The sequence below is a fragment of the Haliotis rubra genome, unplaced genomic scaffold, assembly GCF_003918875.1.
Source record: "Haliotis rubra isolate DU_JTF1 unplaced genomic scaffold, ASM391887v1 Scf504, whole genome shotgun sequence".
NCBI lineage: Eukaryota > Metazoa > Mollusca > Gastropoda > Lepetellida > Haliotidae > Haliotis > Haliotis rubra.
Window position 1 is genome coordinate 649960 of NW_025767196.1, and position 26660 is coordinate 676619.

A 26660-nucleotide genomic window follows, 5' to 3' on the forward strand; every position below is an offset into this window, starting at 1 on the left:
ATAGAATTACATTTGTAAAAATCTGTTGATCTTCAAGATTTCGGTCAGATATGTACTGAAGATCAACACCATGTAAGTTTGATAACATATGTAAGCATCCGTAGTCTATGTGGACTGTTTGCCCATTGGATCTGCAGATCAAAATGATCTTTTATGACATTGTCTGTGGATCTACATATTGTGCCCTGTAGAAGTCTCTGCCTTGTTACTGATGCAACACATAGCTGAATGTTTGGGCCAGGACAAACACAACAGACCACTCTCCTCTCAGCAGTTAAAGTCATGTACTCACCAATGTGGTTACGTTGAAAACCTACCATTACAAAATGAAAACTTAGGTAGTCGTACAAATTTTCATAACGATTAATAAGGCACACACTCAATTCTCAAATTAGTACAATTTCGTCTAAAGAGAGCTTATCCAAACATATTTCGAGGCATATATTGCAGGTGTATTGTTATTGCTGAACAAAGATTTTGCTGTTATTTTATAGAAGCCATGAAGGTTCACACAGGTTAGTTCCATGTAAACTGATTTTTTGTAATGCTCGCTTCTCCCGAAAGTGAGAAGAGAATTGCAATGGTTGCCAGGGGTGATTGAACAATACATGATGATTGGTAATATACACGATGATAACACTGTTTGGACGGATACACAGGATTGCTAAAACAATGGCTTCCATCACGGAGGAAACGACAGCCGAGTTATATTTTACAGTCAGAATACACATAAACCATCACAAATGCTTGAACATAAAACTAAGTATTCATGCCATATTTTGAATATAATGGTATATTGCTTTCATTTATGTTCCCAAACATGGTTGAATGATCCACTTTGTGGAGATGCTATTGGTACCTTGAGTCATGAAAGCTTGACAACACATGCAATGAGAATGAGAATCCAAAATTTAAGTCAGTTTAAATAGCAGTGGCTTGAAAATGCTCGTACATAAAATCAGAAAATACGTTCCGGAATTTATTTTCTTATCAGATTATATAAATAAATAGGTCTATCAATACACAATCTCTCAATGTACTTATGGCAAAGTATTGAACCTTTAGTGAAATGTGATACCCTGATCCCAACTATTTGAACAGTTCTGACATAATGGGATAGGTAAAACAATTCGTTCCTTCGAACAGTCTGGGACATAGGTAGTCATGCAGATAGACACTTCACAACCATACAACTACAATAAATAAACCAGACTCACGACACAAGGCGACAGGGGAATGGGGACACAACCAAACCAGTCTATTATACACAGGACAATTTGCTTCTGTTCAAATATTGCACCAACAGATATCCTTTGATGCGTTACATGCAGCTATGTTCTTAGATCCGCGACATACAGACATCTCTTAGATCCATTACATGCACCTATGTTCTTAGATCCGTCACATACAGATATTTCTTAGATCTGTCACATATAGATAACTCTTAGATCCGTTACATGCAGATAACTCTTACATGCAGATATGTTCTTAGATCCGTTAAATACAGGTTATTCTTACATCCATCTGTGTTCTTAGATCCGTTACATGCATCTGTGTTCTTAGATCCGTTACATGCATCTGTGTTCTTAGATCCGTTACATGCATCTGTGTTCTTAGATCCGTTACATGCATCTGTGTTCTTAGATCCGTTACATGCATCTGTGTTCTTAGATCCGTTACATGCAGCCAATGAAACACTAATGTAAAGCACGGGATGAAGCAATTTGAAACAAATCCTTCTCAGATTTGATTCTCCTGCATACATATATTTTCCTGGGTTATGTGGATGACAAGAAGCCTTAAATCTCACTTGACAGTCGCTGCTCCTGCTAAAGAGGAGAGCTCAGAATATCTGTAGAATCACCACTTCCTAGAGTTCTTGCACAAAGCTGTCATTCTCTGATACCCAACCCTTTACCACTGGGATAAGACGCTCTAATGAACCCGAATCAGGATTAGTATGTTGTTCAGTGCTGCATCTAGTAATATTCCAGCTTTATGACAGTGGCAATAATCAAGTCTCAACCAGATAATCCAATCGAGCTTGGGGTAAAATATGAAGTTGATGATTATTGATTACATGACAGAGTTCTTCAGGCTCTGAAAGTTACTGTAAAGGACATGCAAGATTACCAAGAGAGCAGAAAGAATGAGGTTACCAGGCAACAAGATTACCAGGATGTTACCAGCCACCAAGATTACGAGGGTACCAAAGCATGCATGAGTCAACTACCATTCACTTCCACAACACTCAAAATATGCACAGATTATCTGGAACACCACTGCAGATTCCTGACACGAACATTACTTCAACATGGCCGTACAGGATTAATCTGAGTGTTGCGTGAGTCGTCACCAGTCACAACACCAACGTACAATGATGGGTTATGGAGCACAACACAAACAATTCAACAGTCTAACAGGGAAATAAATCAACAAAAAATACAACCAAAGTAAACAAAGCTTCCACTGTGTGAAACAAGAACAGAGACTCCAACATGCTGAACAACCCATTCCAAGGGAGACAACTGGTGACCACCCAGACGAGCCACCTGGGTAGAGACCCAGCATGCAGTCAGTAAATCAAGTCATCTGCGATGCCTGTTGGAGAGAGAAAAACACCAGCACCCATTAGTAAGCAGCAATGATGGATGCTCAGGATAGAAGGAAGCCAGGCAACAGGTGGCTACGTGATTAAATGTACGACTGGACACATCTTTCTGGAAATTTGGTGAATTTATTGAAATTCCTTTTCCTGTAAAATCCTCATTTCTTGGAGATAGAGCTGTACAATTGTAGTGCTTAGATTTACATAGCTTTCCATTGAGCTGTAACAACTTAGTAGATGCAAAGCGTTAACATATAACAAAGCCATGTATGGGAATGAATCAAGCAATATGACAATCATGGTCATTACCAAAGCAGTTGGGATAATCCATCAATGCTTAAGGGTTAAAAATGCATTTTTGACTGTAAAATCTTTTCCTATCAAACACGATCATGAAAAAATGGGATACTTGCATGGTACATGTTAAGAATCTACAGAGCACTAAATGCTGGAATGTTTATGTACTAAAATGATTAATATACATTTGGTATCTGGAGCCAAACATATCACAGAATTCTTATAACAGGTCCCTGATATTGCATTGGGAACTGGAACAGTCCTTTCAGTACTAATTTCAGTCTTATAGCCTGTGATTTATTTACAAACATTAACTGAGAATATTGTGATATTAATTTACTACAAGATCAACATAAACATATGTTCAAACATTTGCTTCATATAAACTGGAATGAATTTGATAAAACCTAAAGACACACACAAGGCTACACACAACCATATTCATACCACACAGAGCTCTTGTTTGGTCCCTGTCCTTGACCCTGTCCCTGACCTTGACCTTGACCTTGACCTTGACCTTGGTCAGGTCTCTGTTGTGGTTGGTCCTCAGGTTTGACTGGCCTGACAGCCTGAGCAGTCTTACTGGATGAGGATTTGGCCTGCGGCTGTATACGGGCTGTAGGAGTCTGATGCCGGGCAGTGTTGGGCAAGAGCCTTGCTGTGGCTGACAACCCCATCTGACTGTTGGACGGTTGTTGAGGACCAGGAACATTGGAGCCGTCAATTGAGGGCCGAGATCCTAGACTGCCCGGTTCACGAATTAAACTGACCGTGTTTCCTGGCTGGCTTATTGGCCCTGGTTCCCTACTCCTCCTTGGAGGAGGCACAGGAGGAACATTACCTCGCCTCTGAGCTGAGGGCTGATAGTCATTGTTCATGTTCTGATTGAACAGATGTGGTGGAACAGACTTTGGCCGCTCTGCCGTTTGTGACCGAGAAGTGTAGCTGTTCTGAGTGTAAGGGCCATTAGTCTGTGATGCCGATGAATGAGGCTTTGTGCCAGAACCACCTTCCAGAGTTGTTGGTCGGCTGGATCGGACTTTATCTACTGTGGAATAAATAGGGTCAGTCCTGGAGGAACCCTGAGATGAAACCTGGAAGGCTGGATGACCCATGACACTAGCAGGACGGTTTGATGAAGGACGGTTGTTAGGAACCAAACTGTTTTGTGTTCTGTGTTGGAACTGTGCTGCTGCTCCTGTTGGCCTACCATACGGTGGAGGTCTGTCTCCCTGCCCTCTCTCCTGGGAGCTGGTAGAAGAAGTGCTGGGCAAGGACGGTCTGCTTGGTGTTGCATAGTGATTACTACTTCCTCCTGGCGAGTGAGACCTGTAGTTTCTAGGTGCAGCTGGTGACTGACCGCGTATACCTCCCTGAGGTTGTGGTCTTGGTTCCCGACTGAAATGTCCGGAGCTGCTCTCTCTATCGTACCCACGACCATCACCCATGTGACTCTGCCTGTTGCTATAGTGACCAGGAAGGGAGGCCTGATCAGTGGATGAGCTGCCACTGCCCATCATGGTCAGACGGTCCAGTCGCTCAGCTGGAGCCAGATTGACTCTTTCTACTGGAGTTGGAGGTAGTTCTCTCTGGGACGGCCTGGCACCTGGAGGTGGAGGAGGAGAACGTACTGGCTCTGGACTAGACATTTGAGGTATGGGCTGACCGTACTGGTAAGACACAGTGGACGTGTTCAAGAGACTTGTCTCAGCTCCCTGAGGAGCCCTATAGTCCTCCAATCTCTTTGCATAAGTGTGAGGTGGTGAACGGGCATCTTCAACTGGAAGGCGTTGTGAAGAGTTTTGCATATTTTGCCATTTTGTATTTTCCAGTGTTTTTGATCTTTCGTATGTATAGGCTCGAGGACCATAAAGTTCAGTATTAGCTTTAGGAGTGGATGTTTTCAGATCTTGTCGGTTGCTTGGAGGTGGAGATGTTTCTGGAATGTTAGCACTTCCACCTGATATCCTTGACAGTACAGACATGTTCAGATCTGTGTTTGGCTGTGCTGATGCGGCAACATCCGGGATGTGGCTGCCATGGTTGCCATGGGTACTGTAGCGATGGCTCATGTCATGCTGTTGGGACACAGACGAGGGCTTCCTCATGGCACGACTTGCCGGGTCGGAACTAGCACTCCCCGTACTACGGGACTCTTCATCCTGGCTCCTCCGGTCTACAGACTTCCTCTGGAACACAACATTCATACAACTTGAGAAAATGATAATGAGATGAAAAGTAGTTCAGAATTACACACAAGAACAAGAACTACGGTAGAACTCATCCCTGGCTTTAAAATCATACGAAAATACAATTATACTTAAAAGCAAAGCTTCACTTTATGTGGATTCAATTTTGCCTACTTACATGGTCCTTGTTTAGCAGTTGTTATATTATGTTAAACTATTACAGCAATTAAATAAAAATTAAAACATTTTCACACAAGCAATATTCCACTCATATGACTGCACAGCACGATAATATCAGTGTACGAAATAAGCCAAAAACCCTGCCAGACATCAGGGCTGGTAACTTCAAAATGTTACCAGCCCAAAATGGATTTAACCAGACCAAACAATCCAAAGAAAATTATTCAGATGTATGGAACATGTTATCTAAATTTTTTACCAGACGGTTGGGCTGGCTGGCCGTAAACTTTAGACCGTCCGTTTGAAATCTAGCCCGTCTTGGGCAGTTGGACGGGCCTTATTTCATACACTGATAATATGCATGTAAATGAAAATCTATTGACCAAGTCATGTTACAGCCTGATCATGTTCTGACTTACTGGAGGACTCTGCTTGTTGGCCTCGTTAAGGAACTGTGCCAAGGTGAGCATCTCACTTCCAGGTGAGCCTGGTCGCCGGGCAACAGGAGACTTAGGTGACAGCGGCATGAAGCCAGCCTCCTCATCTGCAGCCTGGTACTGACGCCCCAAACCTACACATATCAGCGCTTGTACACAAGATGCAGAACATGTCATCCCAGCTGGGCTATATGGTTTAAAAGCTCATCTCTGGGAAATCAGTCTATCCTAAATATTACACAATGCCATTTAGAAAGTGGTCAAATGTAACATATGTTATTTTTGGGAATACCATTTCTCGGGACAGAATAGATTCTAGTACTTTTGTTGGGTTGAGTTGCCAGCACACAAAGGGAAGTTGCGGTAGCTGAGTGGGTTAGGCGGCTGACTTTGTATGCTGGTGATTAGGTGCCTGACTCTGAGGATGTGGGTTCGAATCCCAGATGGCACTCAACCCAACAAAAGTACTAGAATCTGTACTTTACCAGGAAAGGGTAATACCAAATATAACATATGTTATATCCCAAATATTACCTGATACTTACAGTAGGCTAACTAAAGAGCTTAAACCATTTTTGGGCAGCTACTAAGTCCAATCATCTTCCATGTCATCCCATCCAATAATTCGCTTTTTACAAGCAGAGGTTGCTGGGGACCTACCCTAACTTGGAATCCCAAAGCGGCTTCTCTCATATCAACTGAAAGCTCACACATGATTCCTATGGTACAATTCTCTGCATGTTAAAGACATCTGCTGCCAAGTGGAATCCTAACAATTTGCCAGGTCTAGTTTGCTTGTTTGACACAGCGTTCAGCAATATTCCAGCTAAATGACATCAGCCTTAATCGAAACTGGACCAGACAATCCAGTGATTGATATTTTGAACAGTAAACAATGACGTTGATATATGATGGCAAGCTGTTTGACCAGGTCACTGATTGTGACCATCACCTCTTACAACCAACATTGGTTACTTGAGATCTTTGTAACCTGGAAACAGCAAATTAAAATTAAGGTAAACCCTTTGAGGATTTTGGAATAATTAATTCCATCAAGCCAAAATCAAATCTTTACAAAATGCTTCACATAAAGTCCCACAACCACTACATTTTGACTGGCTTACATAGCTCTGCATCACCCTCAAAACTCTAAATACTGTGTGCACTACCTGGAAGAAGCTGTGTGGAGTTGCCTGACGACAAGGAGTCCTTCTCCCCGCTCCCACTGTGTGACAAGTCATTCACGATATCCTCAGTGGATTTTGCACCTGCAGCGAACAACCAAGCTCCCATTATCCCAGCACATGTACACAAACAAAGCAACAACATCGAGGCAAACCTGTCCACCATTGCATGCACAACCTGGTCAGATATGAGTAACATTGCTCTTTGACCTGAGCTCACATGAAGGCGTTTCCTATTCTCGCGGCACTTACAGATATCGGCTGAAAAAATAACACAAACAATTCTTCTCGTATGAATGCTTGTTGTTTTTAAATGAAGGGCCTTCTCCTCTAACATCTGCATCTATCAGCTGCTAGATCCATCAGGTGAGTTACCACTTGTGAGCCCGGTGATAAACAATTCCATCTGCCATTGACGACATGAGGCTTCTCCCATTCTTCCGGTAGAACGAGGAAGTAACGTTATGGAGTGTATGGAAGAGCAATCATATGTCCAAGTTGGTATAAACTCAGCCAAAATTTGTGACATTGCAAGATTTTGATCTCTCGCTGACTTGGGCCACTTCCTAGTTACCGGTCGGTAAGGTTAACAACCCCTCGGTGTCACGCATCAGCAATATCGGCAGAAAACGTGTTTACCGTGAGAATAGGAAACCCGTGAGAATAGGAGACGGAACTATAACTTTAAGTCAAGAACACAGTATTCCTGTTATACCATGTAATGTCGGGCAATAGGGTAGCCTTGTGGTTAAAGTTTCACTTGTCATGCCAAAGCTAGACTATCGCTTTGTCTCTGAATATATATAATTTTGATAGTTACATTTTAATTGAAGAGGAGACCCAGTGAGATGGGAAATTCAGAACCTGAACTTGGGAAATCTAGGCTTGAAACTCCCAATATATAGCAATACATATCAGTGTTCATGAATAGCATCTGACCCTATGACAAATCCGGCAGATTCGCCAACTGTGTGATAGAAGTCTAAAACCCACCGGCCCCAGTGTCTGACTGTATATTTCACAATGACTTTGACTGAAGTTGTTATATGTGACATGTGACACTTGTTTGCTGTTTATAAATCTTATGTTTGTTAATAATTTTAATGCCAATTATAAGAAATGTTAAATCTGAAATGTGTGTTTAATTTCATTCTATGGGTCCTGTGAATTTTCAATGGGTCAGACAGACATCTGAAACTTGCAGGACCAAATGTCCTGTTACTCTGAAACACCATTCGTGAACACTGCATATTGGAATACGAGTACCAGAATTGGAATACATTGCAATACACTTTATTTGCCGATACACAGCCCTAGTAACTAGGGAATTAGTTTGTCAAAAGGAGTTGTCTGGTGATGGACAGGTTTGCCAAATACACACATGTTCTAGCCTAAGTACAACACATATCTCTACTTGCAGCATATCTGTTGAGGACATGCTTTCTGAAGACATCCAGCAGGTGCTACACAAGGCTTGTAGTCACCATGGTAACAACACACAACATGGACAACACAGAATCTACATAGTCAACAGTGAAATATAATCTGCTGCTCGATGCACAAAGGATAGAGCTGAATACAAATTGTGAGGAAATAATCAAAAATATCCCCTGAGATATACTAACATCGAACTCACTGAGAGCCATCGAAAGGCCCTTACCAAAGACAACACCACACATGAAATGCTGTCTACAATATTTCAAACTCCTCCCTGCACTATGAAGAGGGAATTATTGTACATGAGGGCCAAGTAGAGCAGTGGTTGCACCAACTCAAATTTATTCCACATATTATCTTTAAAAATCTGCTGACAAGAATCCATTGAGATACTACGAATATTAGTACAAAGAATAAGACGAACACAAATCTATGAAGTAGTTAGAATTGTCTGAACTAAATGTTGATATGACGTAACATTAACTGAAAGGCATGAAGAAAATGATGGTTAATTGGTCTTCCCTTATTAGCATAAACAGTATGATGGTTGACGCGAGTTGAAACTTAAACCAACTGAATTTTTTTTTATTGACATGCCTTTTCTGGATTGATACAAAATAAATAAGAAATAATTTATTCCACAACCACAATAGGTAAATAATAAGAAAAGCACAACACCAAGACTGCGATATCCATGCAGGGACGGAAGAACTGCACAAGACAGAAATCATTACCTCGGAGTTTCGGCCTATCCTTAGGAGATTGCGTGAAGTTGAGAGCAGTGGTTGATTTGGCTAGACTTTTATTTTGCTTTGCCAGTTTGGGTGTGGCCAGTAGCGCACTACCCTCGCTACTCCGCCTCATTCGTTTGTCTGAGTTAGTGGTAAACAAAACATCGTGTCAGAAACAAAACTTGTTAAATAACACTTCATCGTAAAACGTTACATAGAAAAGAGTTACAATTAATTTTTTTTAAATAAATACAGTACTTTGGGAAAGATGACAACTTTGTTATTATATTGTCTGTCATGCTTAAATACTTTCAGACCAATCCATTAGTTAATCTTTTGATTTGTCAAACAAATTTCTTAGACCAAAAAAACCAAAAACACTGTGCAAATAAACTGACCATGCAAGTAAATTCTTGACAAAAATCATGCCAATGTTAATCATGTGTTAGAGTGCTTCCCAAGTTCCCTTGTGGTTGAAATGGCAGGCAGCTAGATCTAGCACTGGGTGAAAATATCAGTGCACATAACTTGTACATTGTTGTAGGGTGGTCAATGAAGTCTTGAACTGTACAATGATGTACAACTATTACATTGAATAACAGTGCTGTGTTGATGGAATGGAGTGGAGAAGAGTGGAGATTAGAGGTTGGAGAGGTGTGGATCGGAGCAAGTAAATGAGATGTGGTCTTACCCATGCATCCAAAAGTATTTTAATTATATCAGCTTGGTATTTATGTGTTGGTTGCAGACAGTTCCCCTTTGCAGGAACACATGGCCATGCTCTGACAAACCAAGCATTGTAACCATTGAAAACCAAAGATGAGAAGATCTGGTCAACCAGCATTCATCACCATTTGCCCCTTTCCGTAACCTCCAAGAAGAAAATACGACAAACCAATCAGAACGCACGTAATGATTGCAGTGCTTTGACAAAAATAATCCCGAGGACTCAAATCGCTTTTGGCATTACGTTTTTGTTCAATAAATCATGAAAAATATATACCGTCATTGTGAAAGTACAAAGAACTTAGCTAACAGGATTCTGTTGCCTAATGTGAAGTTTTTAACAAGAATAATGCCCTGAATGGTAAGAGATTCAATTACATGCACGTGTGTTTGTTGATTTAACGGCTCTCATGGGTCCAATTGAGTGTATTTCTAACGATCTTGCGGGCTTGTTTTGGAGATTGTACGTGCGCTTCCAACATTTTTAGGAAATGTAATTATATATCGCTATGAGTTTCAAAACAATGATATTATATCTGTATGTAACTAATGAACTTTATTTTTTAACATTGTGCTTATATTTCACATCTCTGGGGATATCTGACTTTTTTGGGGGGGGGAGGGGGGAAGAAAGAGGAGAAAGAGAACATTCACATTTTATTTACAGTGATTTCATTTAAAATTCTACCAGGGGTATGACAGTTTGAGAAATATTTTAAAGTAATTTTTGAATATCTTCTTTGGGATTTAATGTAGCTGAAGAAAAAGAATATTTTTGGGGGCATATTCAATAAAACAATTTCCATTTGTGATTATGAAACCCTATTTAGAAATATAATTGGAATAGAAGTTGAACAGCTGGTAATAATATGTCTTTAACAAATATGTTTTTCTTCTTCTTTTAGTTGTATCAAAGAGGTTTAATTCTTTAAAATAAATAAGTAAAAACCAAAACAGCAATACAATGTACAAGTGCTTAGGTGATATTAAGAACATTGGAATGAAACAAGGATAGAGTTATTGTTCTTGTTGAAAATAGTTCTGATGTTCATGCGCCAATATGAAAGCCTGTCGCTATTCGGCTTGTCCCGGAATAACAAGAGTTGGTCACGAAAGGTCAACCAGGGGACATAACTCCACATAGCATAGCCATTTGTGCAGTCAGAAATTTTCCCCTGGAGTGAAGTGGTTGTTGCACTGCTAGTACATAGTTAGGATGGGTCAACCTCGAATGACGTGAGTGTTAGTGTCTCACAACCTGTCATTTCAAATTTCATCCCTTTGGTAATAAACATTGTACCGGTGTTAGGCACAGTGTTACAATGCATGTGTTGTGTTACAATGTAAAATCAAGTTAAACAGTGCAATTGTGCTTTCACTGGCAAAATGCGATATTATTGTGATGCTACATGTTCAGGTATGCACCATTTATTAGTTGCCGCTCTAACAGCATCTTGTGAACAGAGCACAGAAGCAGGCGAGTGTCCAAATGACGTGATGTTGAGGATAATCTGTGCATGATGTTAAGATGTTAAGATCACATGCAGAAGAAATTGATCATGCGGCATGCAAGGTACACAAATTACAAAGTGAACAACATGCAGGTGTTAAAAACAGCTTTTTTTTTCAAGATGAAGCACCCACTATTTCTAGAGGTGAATGTGAGCAATCGTGCATATACACCAGCCCAATACTGCCCTAATCAAGGCACCTAATGAATTAACTGAAATCCCTAATGTGGAATGATGTTAGTCTTCTACAGTCAAGTTGGAAGTCACTGCTACACTTCTAACAGAACTATTGTTACACCGTCCAACTACCAGTCTAAGAAATGTACTGAACTGAAATAGTTCTGATTATGAATATTTTTGGGATATCTTGTATGAAATCGTGTGCTCAGTCTTCACTATGAAAAAGAAGAAGAAAAAATCCTAAAAATATTCATGATCACGGACCTCTTTTGTCAGATACAATTTTATACCAGCTTGATATTTACACCACTTTCATCACTGGGGCCCCATTCACAAAGAGTTTGTAGCACTACAATATTCGGAAGCCAATAATTAACTACATAGTTACGATAGCTCGTAACATGACGAACGCTTTGTGAATTAGGGCCCTTTCACAAAGCACTAAGATGATTGTAAGTCACTAAGGTAACCTTAGGTCAATGTTAAAGAATGGGAGTTAAGGTTAACCGTAGTAAAGGTTGCTTCGTTAAAGAAGCCCCTGGTGTTTAACTATCACCATTACCAGGTATGTACTGTGTGCAACCCGTCCACATGAGTTGTATATATAGTTTATACCACATGCACCACCTCCAGCTACCCACAACCAGCCTACCTGATTTCCGACTGTCGTTGATGTGGTCGCCTGACTCTGCATGTGACATAGATCCCATGGTTGAGTTCTCAGGACTCTCTGATGCCAGATTTGGTCGACTTTTACTTCGCTGTCTCTGGAATACCCGATAATATACTGTAGCCTTTAAGAAGCATGTGTGCATAAATATTCTGGTGAATTTCACTCAAAACCTGAAAAACACAACCGGTAACTGTATAAATAACAAACATATTTCTTACCCGAGAAATAATTCCCTTGGCCTTCCTGGCTATCATTGCACCGAAACCCTTGTTCCTGGAACAGACAGACATACATTGTGTTGAAGACATGTCAGCATTGAGGCTGTGAAGTGTCACGCAACCAGGAGATGATGTGTACAGGTTGTATAGTCTGCAGTGTAGGAGTGAGGAATACAGTGGACAACTTACTTCTTGGGGGAGTCCCATCTGTTCTTGTAGTGTTCCATGATCTTCTCCTCCAGACGCTCTTTCTGCCGACGCAGGTCAGCCAACTTCTCTCTGTTGTGGTAGTTAACATGAGTAAGTACAGTTCAATGTAGGGCTTCTTCATGAAAATAATAACCCTGTCCTATCCCAGCCAGGTACAGAGCACCCTGGAGTCTTTGACTTTATCATGTGTGGCCTCTGGTTCCAGACCTTACCCACCAGAACCAGATACAGTACAGCTATGTGTTGCCTGTTACTTAGACACAGGACTTCTGATGCCTGCTCTCCCATTATAACCAGGCACAGTGCACCAACAAGTCTGCTACTATCTCGACACAGGACTTCTGATGCCTGCTCTCCCATTATAACCAGGCACAGTGCACCAACAAATCAGCTACTATCTCGACACAGGACTTCTGGTGCCTGTTGTGCTACTATAACCTGGTACCGTATGCCTACATGTCTCCTATTACCTTGACACAAAACTTTTGGAACCTACCGTCCTACCAGGTACAGTGAAATGATGAGTCTGCCATTACTTATATGTAGGACTTCTGACTATGTTCATGTGGGCTTGTAGTTCCAGACCTTACACACCAAAGCAAGATCCAGTACACCTATGTGTCTGCTATTACCTTGACACAGGACTCTCGGTGACTGCCATCCCACCAGGTACAGTATCACAGCAATGAGTCTACCATTACTTACATGTAGGACTTCTGCTCCTCCTGCTGTTGGTCCTTGCTGTTGAGGGCCTGAGTAAGGAGGTCTTGGTTCTGATTGAGAAGCTGCTGCACCTGGTACAGCAATGCGCGGTTCTCCTCATCCAACTTCTGGTTCACCTGGTACAGTGCCTGCAGGGGAGAAAGTCAATATAGCCATCAAATCCTCAAAAAAAAACACACCAGAAGTTAACATGGTAATGTAACACAATATGCTTATCACCCAATTTGCTGGTTTCCTATAGGTCCTGGCAACAGTACCTGAATCTTGGTGCTTTCTCATCTGTTGACATCAGGGCAGTGACAAGGCCCTTTGACATTCATACTTAATTATGGACACTGATAATGGTATTGTCTAATGAAGGTTTTAGTTTCCTAGCAAGATCACACCAGAGAGGATGGAAGGGCTTCACAAAGAGTACCCATATGGCTATTAAACCAAGAGTAGTCCATTGGACAAGACTTAAAGCTTCTCCATTATTCTATCCCATGCCTCTGATACAGATGCAATACTCACATCAAACCTGTTCTCCAGTTTCTGCATCTCCACATCCATGGTGGTTACGGTGTCTTTATATTCCCCGACCTCCCCCGTCATCTCCGTGTTCTTCAGATTCAGTGTGTGGTTGTCCTTCTTCATCTGCTTGTGATCAGTCAAAACCCCGCGATAATCTTGACTCAGTTTATCGTAACCACTTCTCAATCGATCATGCTCATCCGCAGCTTGTCATAGTCCATCTGAAGATTGCCCAGAGCCCTGAGTTCAGACTTGAGCTGCTCTCTCTCCCGCTCTAGAACCTCTCGCAGCTTGTTGACATCATCCTTCCCTTGCAGCAAGGAGTCCAGCTGCTCCTGAAGGTCCTTCAGCTCGTTCTTCAGAGACTTATGGATGGACTTCAGGGACCCATGTTCGGAGATGAGGGACTCGTAGTCTGTTGTCAGTTGCTCATGAAGCTGCTGCAGGGACTCATGGTCTGACACAAAGGACTCATGTGATGTCTGGAGGTCCTCATGGTTCTGGATCAACAGTTCGTGTTCCGACTCCAGGGTGGACATCTGACTCTGCAGAGCGTTGTTGTGTGAGAAGAGAGATGAACACTTGGACTGGAGGGTCGTTGTTTCAACCTGGAGCTTGGCATTCTGAGACTGTAAGGCAACGAACTGCTCTTGGAGGGAGGATGTCCGGGACTGGAGGTTGAGATTCTGATCATCTAGTTTCTGAATGTGGTCATTCAGGTAGGTGTTCTGGCTTTTAAGGTTACTGTTCTCTGACATCAGTGTGGCATTCTGGAAATAGAAGACAGACATACTCAAAAGTCTCTACTTGATGCTACAATGTGTCTGATACCAATTTGTAAGTTTTTAAACACAATTTTTGTGCAGCCATCAAAACAAAATATCCATCCACTGATTCACGTACAGTAACAGCCAACCTTGCTGTTGTTTTTGTTTACTGACGCACTCAGCAATATTCCAGCTCTATGGCAGTGGTCTGTAAATAATCAAGTCTGGACCAGACAACCCAGTGATCAGTATCATGAGCATCAATCTAGGAACAGCCAACCTGAACTGAAGAATATAGACTTTGTATATAGTACTAATGCATTGATGCAAACATAAAATCCTCTTGAGGAAGGGAACATACCCCATGTGTGTTAACCGCCCTACTGGAGGTGTATATGAAGTACTTACCGTCCTTTCCACCTGCACCAGATGGTCCTTGAGATCCAGGATGTCCTGTGTGGCATGATGATGATGGTGATGCTCTGACCGCACAGACTCATTCTTCCTGTTACAACAGCAACAGAGTAAACATGACAAAAAATTTAAACTCTCCAATACTATAGCTTAATTAATCATCATAATGAACATCACAGGTGTAATGTTACAGGAAGAAGCTCCTGACCTGTCACTCTCCCTGTAGATCTCCTCTTCTTCATGTCTCTGTTTCAGCATCTCGGACTCACGTCGCGCCTCTCGCAGGTCCTCATTCAGCTTCTGGTTCCAGCTCTTTGACTCCTCCAACCTGAGACACCAAACAAGTCAACTTCATTGCAGATACTCTCAGAACACAAAAACTCTAGGACCACAATGTGCTGGATCATTTTCAAAAAGTGACCTTGACCTGCTGGAACTGTCTTAGTTAAACTAATGAGTGGAAGTCAACATCAGAACATTAGAGTGAGTGAGTGAGTGAGTTTGTTTTTACGCCGCTTTTAGCAATATTCCAGCAATATCACGGCGGGGGACACCAGAAATGGGCTTCACACATTGTGCCCATGTGGGGAATCGAACCTGGGTTTTCGGCGTGACGAGCGAACACTTTAACCACTAGGCTACCCCACCGTCCCCTCAGAACATTAGAACACACAACATGTGGAATGCACCCCATTCTATACAGTGATCCCACATAGCTATAGAACTACTGTCACAACTGATTAAAGGCAATTTTCAAAACATAGCTGAGCAGACCTTGCTCCTCCAAGTGCTATGACTTTCATTAGTCTGTGTACGTCTATGTAAAATAGCCATAACTCAGAGGTAACTTTGTGGAAAGCATTATCTTGTTGAACATGCTCAACACAAAAAAGGGACTCCTACTTTGAAGACATCACTTACATTCCTGCAGTAAACAATGTGTGGACAATGAATGTCTATTGAAAGAGATCATGCAGATTTAAAAAGGACAGTTATTCTCACCGGCTTTCTAATAGCTGTATCTTTTGCTCCTTCAAATCCAGGCTCTTCTTGAAGGCATCCTCCATCATGGACTCCAGTGCCTGGTAGCGACTGTCAAGAATCAAACACATCCCACATGTAGTGAGTACCTAGCTAATAGGACTGGGACGGGTAACCTAGATACCCGGGACGGGTGGGAAATCAGTTGGACCCGGGTACCTGTCTCAATACCCGGACCCATTATGATCATGTGACTAATAGATTAAACAATGTAATATGTTATTCTTTCATGATTAAAAGGTTGTATTGTCTTTGAAGATTTAGATATAATTTACAGCCATCTGTTTTGAATAAAATACATGGTTAAGATATGGAAAAACTCCAAATTTTAGCCTCTGATCTGAAGAATATATTGCCATTTCTTACAATTTTTGTCAGGAATTAACATAACAGGTATCCGGGTAGGATAGGGTAATGGGGGTTGGGTACCCGGGTAGAAAATCTGGACCTGTCCCAATCCCATTAGCTAAACATCTGGGTTGAATAAAAACATGGTGTAACAATTACTCCTTCCCTACAAACACACTAAACTCCCTTTCTGGGTGTGAAAAGGATCCACAAGCTTGGAGTCATCAGTGTAAGAAACACTGAATAAGGTATCTGATTTCCTCATTAAAAAGATACTGTGAAACTTAATCATTTGAAATTCCCGTGGAGTCATGAAATGAGTTACAGTGTATGTTGCCAATCAAAGTGTCAACATTAAACCTGTGTCAAGGATTCTGTTGGGTCTGTAGTGATACTGGAGTTACTGGAATTTGGGTCCACAAAGTTCCCGTCTTACCTATCGTCCTGCATCTGTTCAGCCATGACCAGCTTCTCCTTGTTGATGCCTACACGCTCCAGCTCATGTTTCAAGGTCTCCAACTCATTGCACAGAGTGGTGGACTTAATCTTTTCATTCACCAGGTCCTGAAGCACACAGAAGTTCAAGTCAGAAAACTAAAACGGACAAAATATAACTGTCTGTAAAATAACTCTTAGTTGTTACTAGAATTAGTTTTGGGTCCAGCATAAAAGCGCACGAGACTATTGTTACACTTATATACAGATACCTATGATTTGCAAAAGATTTGTTGTATTTTTCATTGACATTGTAACACAGCCCTCAGCAATACATTGAATATAAGATGGTGGTTTCAAAATAATCAACAATCCAATGACTGATATTATGAACACCAAAACATGCAACTGGGTGAGTTTGGTTTTATGCCACTTTTACCAATATTCCAGCAATATCACGGCGGGGGACACCAGAAATGGGTTCCACACAATGTACCCATGTGGGGAATCGAACCCGGGTTTTCGGCGTGACGAGCGAATGCTTTAACCACTAGGCTACCCTACCACCCCACATGCAACTGGGATACAATGACCATGTCAGTGAGCCTGACCACCCGATCCATTTAGTCGCCCTTTATGACAACCAAAGATTTTTAGAGGGGGCCAATATTTTTACCAGAAATACCTACGGGTGAGCCATTGCGTTCTACCACCACACGACAGTGTTCTACTTACCTCTCTGAGAGCAGGGATGGTCTTCTTATCCAGATGGACTTCCTGCAGGAGATCCTTGTTCTCCTTCTCCAGGTCCCGGACACGGGCGCAGGTCTCCTTCAGTTTCTCCATGGACTTCTTCAGAGACTTGTGTTGCTGCTCCAGAGCCGCGTTACGTGCCGTCACCTCCTCATAAGACGATTCTCGTACATCAAGCGACTGCCTAATTTTCTTATTCTCTTTTTCCAGAGCAACCTTCTCTTTTTGCAGTTCGCTCAATTCGGTTTCGGTCTCCAAAGCTTCTTTCTCTTTCTCTTCTAACCTTTTGATTGATACTTTCATTGATTCTAATGTCTTAGCAAGCTTTTCATTTTCATTTTCTAGATCGCTGTTATCATTTTCTAACTGCTCCATCCTCCTCGTGGTGATATCTAGAGATTTCTGAAGTCTTTGATTTTCATTGTCTATGTCTAACAGTTCAAATTCCATCTGTTCTTGTTTTGCTTTATGCTGCTTCTGAGATTCCAAAGATTTCTTCAGCTGTTGTATTTCTCTATTTAACACATCCTTATCATTTTCTAACTGGAAATTTTTCTCTGAGGAATCACGTAAAGAGTCTAACGTTCTCTGTAGTTTCTGATTTTCCACTGTCAAGTTGATGTTCTGTTCCTCCAACTGTTCCTTCTTCCTGAGAGAATTCTGCAAAGTTTCCACAGTTTTGGACAACTTCCTGTTCTCCACATCTAAATCAGAAAGCTCTTGTTCCACAGTACTAAGTTTATCACAGGTTAATTCTAGCGTGGTAATCTGTTTATGCATTTCAGAATTTTCTTTTTCCAGTTTATTATTTTCATCCTCAAGTTCTGGCACCTTATCAACATTTTCCTTCAACTTTTGACACGACCTGTTTAATTGTTTTGTTTCGAACTCAAGTTTTGAAAGCATAGCATTCTTAGTTGTCACTGTTTCGTGGAGTCTTCGATTTTCCCTTTCCAAATCTTTAGTCCGAGCATCATTTGACTTCTCATTACGTTCCCGGAGAACATCGATGGTTTGGGCGAGATGCTCGTTCTCAGCCTCCAGTTCGCGCACCTGCCGATCACTGTTCTCTTTCACCATCTCAAGGGTGACGATCAACTTTTCCTTCTCCCGACAAAGCTCGTCCTTCTGCTCCTCCATGTCCAGACACTCCTGGGAAGCCAAGGAATTGCTTTCCTGGAGCTTCTCCAGCTTCTTGGAGAGTCTCTGGATCTCCTTCTCATTCTCCAGGTTGATGGCTGTGTTCTGGATCAGTGCATTCTCTGATGCTTCCTGGAGCTTCTCGTGCAGCTGTTGGTTCTCCAGCTGCAGTCGTAGGATCCTAGCATTTGACGTTTCACTCAGCTGGTCAGACAGGGAGCCACTTACAACTGAAACAGAGAACATTAATGTAATACACTGTACCAGTACTTTGGTCACAACAAAATACTACAACTGTCAAGGTCACGTTGTGACTAGTCCACATAATTAACATTAGGTTTCCTCACATCAACCTTCATGAGTTAGTGTTGCTGGCAGGTCTATGAACCAGATGGTACCACAGCAGTGTAATGAGTGTAATGCATGCTATTTATAGCTTTTCTGTACATGGTCACATGACTATCATAGAGAGTGAGTGAGTGAGTTAAGTTTTACGCCGCACTCAGCAATATTCCAGCTATATGGCGGCAGTCTGTAAATAATTGAGTCTGGACCAGACAATCCAGTGATCAACAGCATGAACATCGATCTGCGCAATTGGGAACTGATGACATGTGTTAACCAAGTCAGTGAGCCTGACCACCCGATCCCGTTTGTTGCCTCTTACAAGCATAGTCACCTTTTGTGGCAAGCATGGGTTGCTGAAGACCTATTCTACCCCAGATCTTCATGGGTCCCATCATAGAGAGCCTCGTTCTGATATAGAAACATGGCGCCGACGTAACCCTACATGTGCTAACCTAGGAATGAACATGACATGAAGGAATAAACACTACAGCAGTCCTCACCTCCTGGCCTGTGCCTGGCATCCTGAAGTTCCTGTTCCAGGTTGGCGCTCTCGTTCATTGAGTTCTTCTTGTCCATTTCCAGTCGTAAGATGTCTTCAGTTAGTTGCTGGATCTTCTCCCGGTCACCATCTCTCTCCTACAGAAGCAATGTGTACAATACAGTCTAGGGTACCTCTGACTCTATAGTCGGTGTTTTATTCAAGACAACCTACATCTCCCATTTGGCCCTATGTTACATCAGACAGCACGAGCAATGAGAGCCCATATAGCTGGGTTAACACCAACCCTGTCTCTGATAACACTAAACCTTGCATCATTTGTAGAAAACAGAGCACACAACAATCTATATCTACTCTAACTCTTTAAGCTTGAAGTCAGTCAAACATATAGTCTTTGGTAACTTGAACATCCACAATCCTCTCAAACTGTTCACTAAGATTATCCCAACATTACAGACAACATAAAAAAGTCACATCTCATTAGCAATGAACCTACGTCAAGACATACATCCTATCCCTCAACCTCTGTTGCATGTCTCAAGTCATGACTGTTTGTTTCTGTCAAAGTTTCAGCTCATCAGTAGCCATCAAGCAGCCGATACTTACAGCAGTCATTTCCTGGGTGAGCTCGAGGAATTTGAGCAGTTCATTCTCAAGTTCGCGAACAGTCTCAACTCTCTTGTGGCTGCTTGCCAGCTGGTCCTCCAGAACGGTCTTCGTCTCTTCTAGGATGTTGTTCTCTTCCCTCAGCTCCTGCAAGGAGGCACACACATTGAGTGAGTGAGTGAGTGAGTGAGTGAGTGAGTGAGTGAGTGAGTGAGTGAGTGAGTGAGTGAGTGAGTGAGTGTGTGTGTGTGTGTTGTAAGTGTAGTGAGAGTGCGTGCTGTGATTCAGTTAAACCAAGTATGAGAGAGTAGCAAGAGTGAGTTTGTTCTAATGCTGCTTTAAACAGTAACCAGTTATATCTCTGATGTATCTTTTAAAGTGGGATGAAAGCCCTAAGTTTAACAGGCCCAATCCTACTTTAGTGGAGTTGATGGGCACAATCACAGCGTTATGGCATGCTTAAGGGAAACATGTCTGTATTTGGAAAAAAAAAGTAAAATTTACAGCGACAATACTTTTCTTTCTATACTGAAACATGCTCTGAATATAAGGATTAAAAACTGCCTTCTCACATCAAAAATGCATATATTTGTTTCTAAATTGTGAGATCCAATTACACAACAAAATGCTAAAATACATCAGGTAACATTTATGCCCATTTACCAGTAAGCTTGACTAAGTCTATTTCCCTAATGTACAGTAGGCCAGTAATTCCAGACTTTTAATGGGTGACCCTATACATTCATTAAATTGAGTCCCTGAACATTGTGCTGTACACAATCCAAATGGTAGTGTATGGATGTATTGGTAACACCAACATCTTCAAACACACAGCTCACATTATACAACAAACACTACAATAAATCTTTCCAAATTCAAGACAGGTCTTAAAAATTATTTCTGTGTTTTTTAAATGGGACAATGTTTGTTACTGTTGTTGTATGTAGGGCCTGTAGCTCACCTCCATGCGAGCCCGGTAGAACTCCAGCTCATTCAGTCGCTCCTTGTACTTGCTGATCTCCTTCTCGTACGTGTCAACCTTGCTCGCCTGTGGAGGGAAAGAACGCTCATGAGAACTAAAACACAACTTTGAGGTATTGCAATGAAAGTCTGAAGATTTCTTCTCTGATCAACTTTTCGGAACAAACATGTGTGAATCTCCACAATTATCAAAACATATTTCTGAAAATTGCTTTCAACCAAGTCACTCTGTCTGACCATGATCCATTCGGTACCTCTGAGGACCTGAGGACCTGAATCTTTGATTTGTCTAACCAAACCCTCTTAACCATTTGGCTACCTAATGCCAAGGAAACAGTCCAAAGGTGATTAACAGTATTGTTTTACATCAACAGCACCATGGCAGCTTGTTGTTTTCTCGAGCAGGCGAGTTGAAGAAAGGTGTTTAACATCGCAGTCACCATTATTTCATCAACCAAACCAGTCAACCACACAAAACAGTGGTTGATATCATGAACAACATATTGAGCTGGTCACCGAGTCCGACAACCTGGGCCCCGTTTCACAAAGCTCTTGTAAGCCTAAGATCTTGTAACTTTTCTCGTAGCACAATCTTACGATTTTATGGGCGTTTCACGAAACTCTCGTAGGCTTACGATACCCTAAATTTACAATAAAAGTTACGGTAAGTATTTGCTCTCGTAAATGAGCTTTATTCTCATAAGTCAAAAACAAAACCGTAAGTTTTCTCGTAACAACAAGAGTACTAAGATACTTTCGTGAAACGCCCTTAGCGTGGTATCGTAAGATATATCGTAGGTGTTACAAGATCTTAGGCCTACGAGAGCTTTGTGAAACGGGGCCCAGGTCAGTTTATGTTACCTGTTATGACAAATAGGTTATAAGGCACAAAATCCAGCCTATAATCTCCAGAGACTCACCGGGACTCTGGAGCAGGTGAATGTGGTAACAGCATCAGTGTGTGTACTATAAAACAGCCAATCAATGCTTGAGAGAATCTGGCTGTAATTCACATTACACTATTTCATGCATGGTTAACTGCATTTCAACTGAGTCCCTGTCAGCCTACTGGGACCATCTACATGCTGCCACTGCCACTACTCCTATAGGAGTGTTCAAATATAATGTGAAGACACGAGGTCCATGTGGTCGGGGTACTAGCATACAGGCACCAATTTTATTTCTTTGTTTTTGGATCTACTGTTGTAGGCCAGACCAATTTTCCCTGCTCAAAAAATAAAATCCCTATGTCTTTATTGGCCAAAAATGGAAACATACATGAAATTTTGTTTTTAGATTTTTTTTTTTTAACCCCATATACACTTCATAAATTGCCTCAAATAACATACTTTGTGTCTTTAGAAGGAATATTACTTTGACTGGTGAGTTTATTTATGTATTTCCCCCCCTCCTGCCTTTAACTTTTCTGAAGACAAAAATCTGTAAAACAAGAAATAAAATTGGTCTGGCCTAACATTGGGCTTGTAACAAGTGACACATTATTCATTACAGGGATTGGTGGGTGAGAAGTTCTCTATGCTTTAACAGTAACCCTCCAGTAGTGCTTGTCATATCGTTTGATGACTCTCCCAATGTCCTCTTACATTCTATTCATGACCTTCACTGAAAGGACAAAATGCATAAGCACTAATATTTCATTATGCAATGTCAACTTCAACAGGACCCTCCCCAAATATGTGAATTATTTTTTAGTCATGTTATGTCACCTCGGATTCCTTGCCACCATTACCATAATGCATGACTGGTCCCTAAGAAACCCTTTCACCCAATGTGTCAACTACTGAAGAGTCAGGTGAGGTGAAGTGAAATTGGGTTTAACGTCATGCTTGAGAATATTTCGCTCATATGACGACCTGCATTCGTGTGTATGTGTATGTGCAGCTGCTTGCACTAGCCCAGACTTAAGCTGGTTTTATAGTGCTAGCCCACTGAGATACCATGCCGCAGTGAAGCATGAATACCCCACTCAGACACATTATACTGACTCCGAGCCGACCAGTTATTGTTGTACCCATTAAATGCCGAGCGCCAGGCAGGGACCAACAAGTTACCATATTTTAACGTCTTTTGGTATGACGCGGTTGGGGATCGAACCCGCGACCTTCCGCTCTCTGGGCGGATGCTCTAACCACTACACCATGGCGACAGTCCTGAAGAGTCAGCATATGCAAACTTACTATACAAGTTAAAAAATCCAAGAAGTTGACTTCAATAAATGCTGCTACAAATCATTACCACAAGAGTTGAAAAAGCATGAACACATTACAGTAGGCCAAATGTCTCTGTCCATGACTAATACCTCACTCCACACAAGCAAAGCCCTGCTCTGTTTAACATCTTAATGCCATGTCTCCACTTGCGCCTGTGTGGCGTATCTTGACACATCTCCTCTTTCTACAGCTGGAAATTAGTGAGACATGCTACAAAGCTTTCTCCTCCACACAACTACAGCCACTGTGGTGAATCATGAAACATCATCACATACAACCTGTACTGCCACAAGCTCTGCAGAGTCTTATCAACACACCACTCTGCTATAGTTAACATGGTGTGTCTTCAGACATTTCCACTTATAGTCTGTTTGCAGTGAAAACGTACCGATGAATTTCACTTTAAACAAAAAAGTAAATCAAATACAGTGAAATTAAGATTGCGAATCCTCATAATTTTACCTTGCCAATTGAACATTTAAATATCGGTTTTATTCATCTTAGGATAAAAGTTGTTTAACAACCAATCACAGTTTCAAATCGCTATTATCGGTTTGTATTACAAAGGGGTAAACGCAGTAGTTGGAACAGTGAAACAAATGCACGTGAAGTATGAGATGAGCGTTAACTCAGACCAAACCCACTTGTTCTCAGTGTTTCATTTAATGTGCATTCCCCCTTGTAATACAAACCAATAATAGCGACTTGAAACTATGATCGTTTGTTAAACAACTTTTATCCTATGTTGAATAAAATTCTGAGATTTAAATGTTCAGTTGGCAAGGTAAAATTATGAGGATTCGCACTCTTAATTTCACTTTATTTGATTTACTTTTTTTTTTTAAAGTGAAATTCATCGGTACGTTTTCTTCGCTGCAAACAGACTATAATGCAGGCTGTACTGAGACAGGCTACACATAGCTATAGAACCAGCATGGTCTCAAAGCACATGTTAACATAACCCTTATCCTGCATATAACCCACTACAGTCTGTACTCACTGTTACATGTTACAACCATGTTACAAGCCTTTTCCTACATACACTACAGCCAATGCATTGTAAACAACAATACTGATCAAATAAAATGTCAATTCGAACAAGGAAATCAATCTTTATAATCTTAATTCTATCTGAAAGAGTCTGCCAAGATTGCATGATATCACTTCAGGGATCAAACTATGACTGACTTTCAGCAGGATGTAAAAACAGTTCTGGTGATTCTCATAACCTTTCCTTCTTCCCAACTGACACACCAGGCCAAGTATTAATTCCTGTCTCAACCTACACACTACTTCCTCCTGATGGTCAACAGTTGCTCACAATACCCCCAAGGAGCATACTTTAAGTCAATTTTGAAAAATAGAAACTTGAAATATGTCTCCTGCCTCCTCAAATTTGATGAATTTCTGACAATAACCTATATTATAAGACAGTCAATGTAACTGTAACTTCAGTACAATCAGCTGACAATACTACAGCTCCATGACATAAATAGTCTGGACCAAACCACTGGTCGATAGCATGAGCACATACTGCAGTTGCCTCATGGTCATTCATGTTAAGCTCTTATAACAAAATTTGAACCTGAGAATTGCTAACTGGAAATTGTAACACTACATTATATAATTAACAGTAGTTTGGATCTAAATAAACACTCAGTAATATTCCAGCTGTATGATGGTGGTCTTTAAATACTGAATTTGGACCAGATAATCCACTGATTGACATCATGAGCAATTTGTGCATTTCGCTACAATTTTATGCTTTGACCAAATCAGCAAGCCTTGACCACCCCATCCTGTCAGTTGCTTTTTATGATAAGCATGCATAGGCTGCTGGCCACTTCAAACCAGGATCTTCATGAGGTATAGGTACCGTAATATTGGATCACAAGTAGAATGTGGCAAGCAGTCTACAGTAAGGAAAGGCATTTGCTTTACCTTATACCCAGGAACATACTTGTCCCATACCATGTAAGCTGGTGGTGGGATGGGCTCGTTTAGAAATACAACCTGCACATGTATCTGGAAGTGATATTATGATGAATTATCATATTACTGACCATTCCTTATATAACAGGAATAGAATTTTTTAAATTGGCTTTGAGCTGAAGCCATCATGACACATTATTTAAATAAAGGGTTTTTAAAATGATAAAATATAACAATAATAATTTCCTATTATCACTGTTAGTCCACACAGCTTGTTAGAGGCACCCATCCATTGGCTCAGTAAAACATATTGACAAGTGGTAAAACTGCAGGTAATAACTCACTGCTATGTACTAGGTGATATCTTCATGAAAGTGGACACAATTACACGTCATTGCGGACAGAAACTCTAGATTTCTATTTACAGGCCTAATACTTCAGCTACAGATACACTTGCTGGAAAGGAGGCCAGTATACCTTGGTGTGGGCAACTGTTGTAACAGCTAACAGATAACACTGTCGATAACACACTGGCAGCCGCACCAGACATCAGTGACAACTGATAAACTTTGTCAAATTCCAAACTCTCCAACTACTGTGTAACTGATTTTTCAAACCCAAAATATATCTGATGGGACTGTGACATAGTGAATAAATCATAAATAATAGTGAATATAGAAAATGCAACAAATATCATAATCATCAAAATAATAATTTGATGCTTTTCAAAATCTTTCCTAGAAGGTTTAAAATTGATCACAGCCAACACATACCATTAATTCTAAGCACACCTGTACACACCTGAATTTTGACATAAACTATTTTAAGACCAGAAACTGTTGCATATCAGTCCTTACCGAAGCCATGTGTCCACTGGTCAACCTGTGTTTTAGTGAAAGTATCGATACTGTATCCAGTGGTCAACCTGTGTTTTAGTGAAAGTATCGATACTGCATCCACTGGTCAACCTGTGTTTTAGTGAAAGCATCAGACAACTTCAGCCTTTTCTTCTGTCAACACTATGTGACTGTGTTTACAAGTCACTCTCAAGTAACCTGCCACCAAGTGGACACCTGCTTACCATCAACCCATAACACATATTATTTCTGATGACAGTCCATCATCACCTGCCAACCATCACTCAGCTGATGGACAGAGTGACAATATGATGGGAAACTGGACCATGTCCATTAACTTCATACTGACCTTCTCCTTAATGATATCCAGCTCGTCTCTCAGAGCCCGAGTTGCCCGCGCGTCTTGGGTCAGATCAAGGTTCTGAAATAACCACAACAAAATAACACTCTCACACAAAACACATCCTGTCACGGTGAAGTCATCGTCAATG

At 41.2% G+C, this 26660-nt stretch overlaps 1 protein-coding gene across 1 annotated transcript in view; it reads right to left on the bottom strand.

Moving 5' to 3' along the window:
* Nucleotides 1-2722: 2722 nt before the first annotated feature.
* LOC124291980 (girdin-like) overlaps nucleotides 2723-26660 on the bottom strand; it is a 96424-nt gene continuing 72486 nt past the window's right edge. Inside the window, 19 exon segments of the mRNA XM_046729058.1 lie at nucleotides 2723-5094; nucleotides 5694-5845; nucleotides 6881-6979; nucleotides 9067-9204; nucleotides 12133-12247; nucleotides 12372-12426; nucleotides 12561-12650; nucleotides 13287-13432; nucleotides 13818-14020; nucleotides 14023-14587; nucleotides 14993-15089; nucleotides 15207-15326; nucleotides 16001-16090; nucleotides 16824-16951; nucleotides 17558-18945; nucleotides 19564-19699; nucleotides 20169-20315; nucleotides 21130-21216; nucleotides 26519-26590. Coding sequence (XP_046585014.1) covers nucleotides 3331-5094; nucleotides 5694-5845; nucleotides 6881-6979; nucleotides 9067-9204; nucleotides 12133-12247; nucleotides 12372-12426; nucleotides 12561-12650; nucleotides 13287-13432; nucleotides 13818-14020; nucleotides 14023-14587; nucleotides 14993-15089; nucleotides 15207-15326; nucleotides 16001-16090; nucleotides 16824-16951; nucleotides 17558-18945; nucleotides 19564-19699; nucleotides 20169-20315; nucleotides 21130-21216; nucleotides 26519-26590 — 5592 coding nt within the window. The 3' untranslated portion in view covers nucleotides 2723-3330.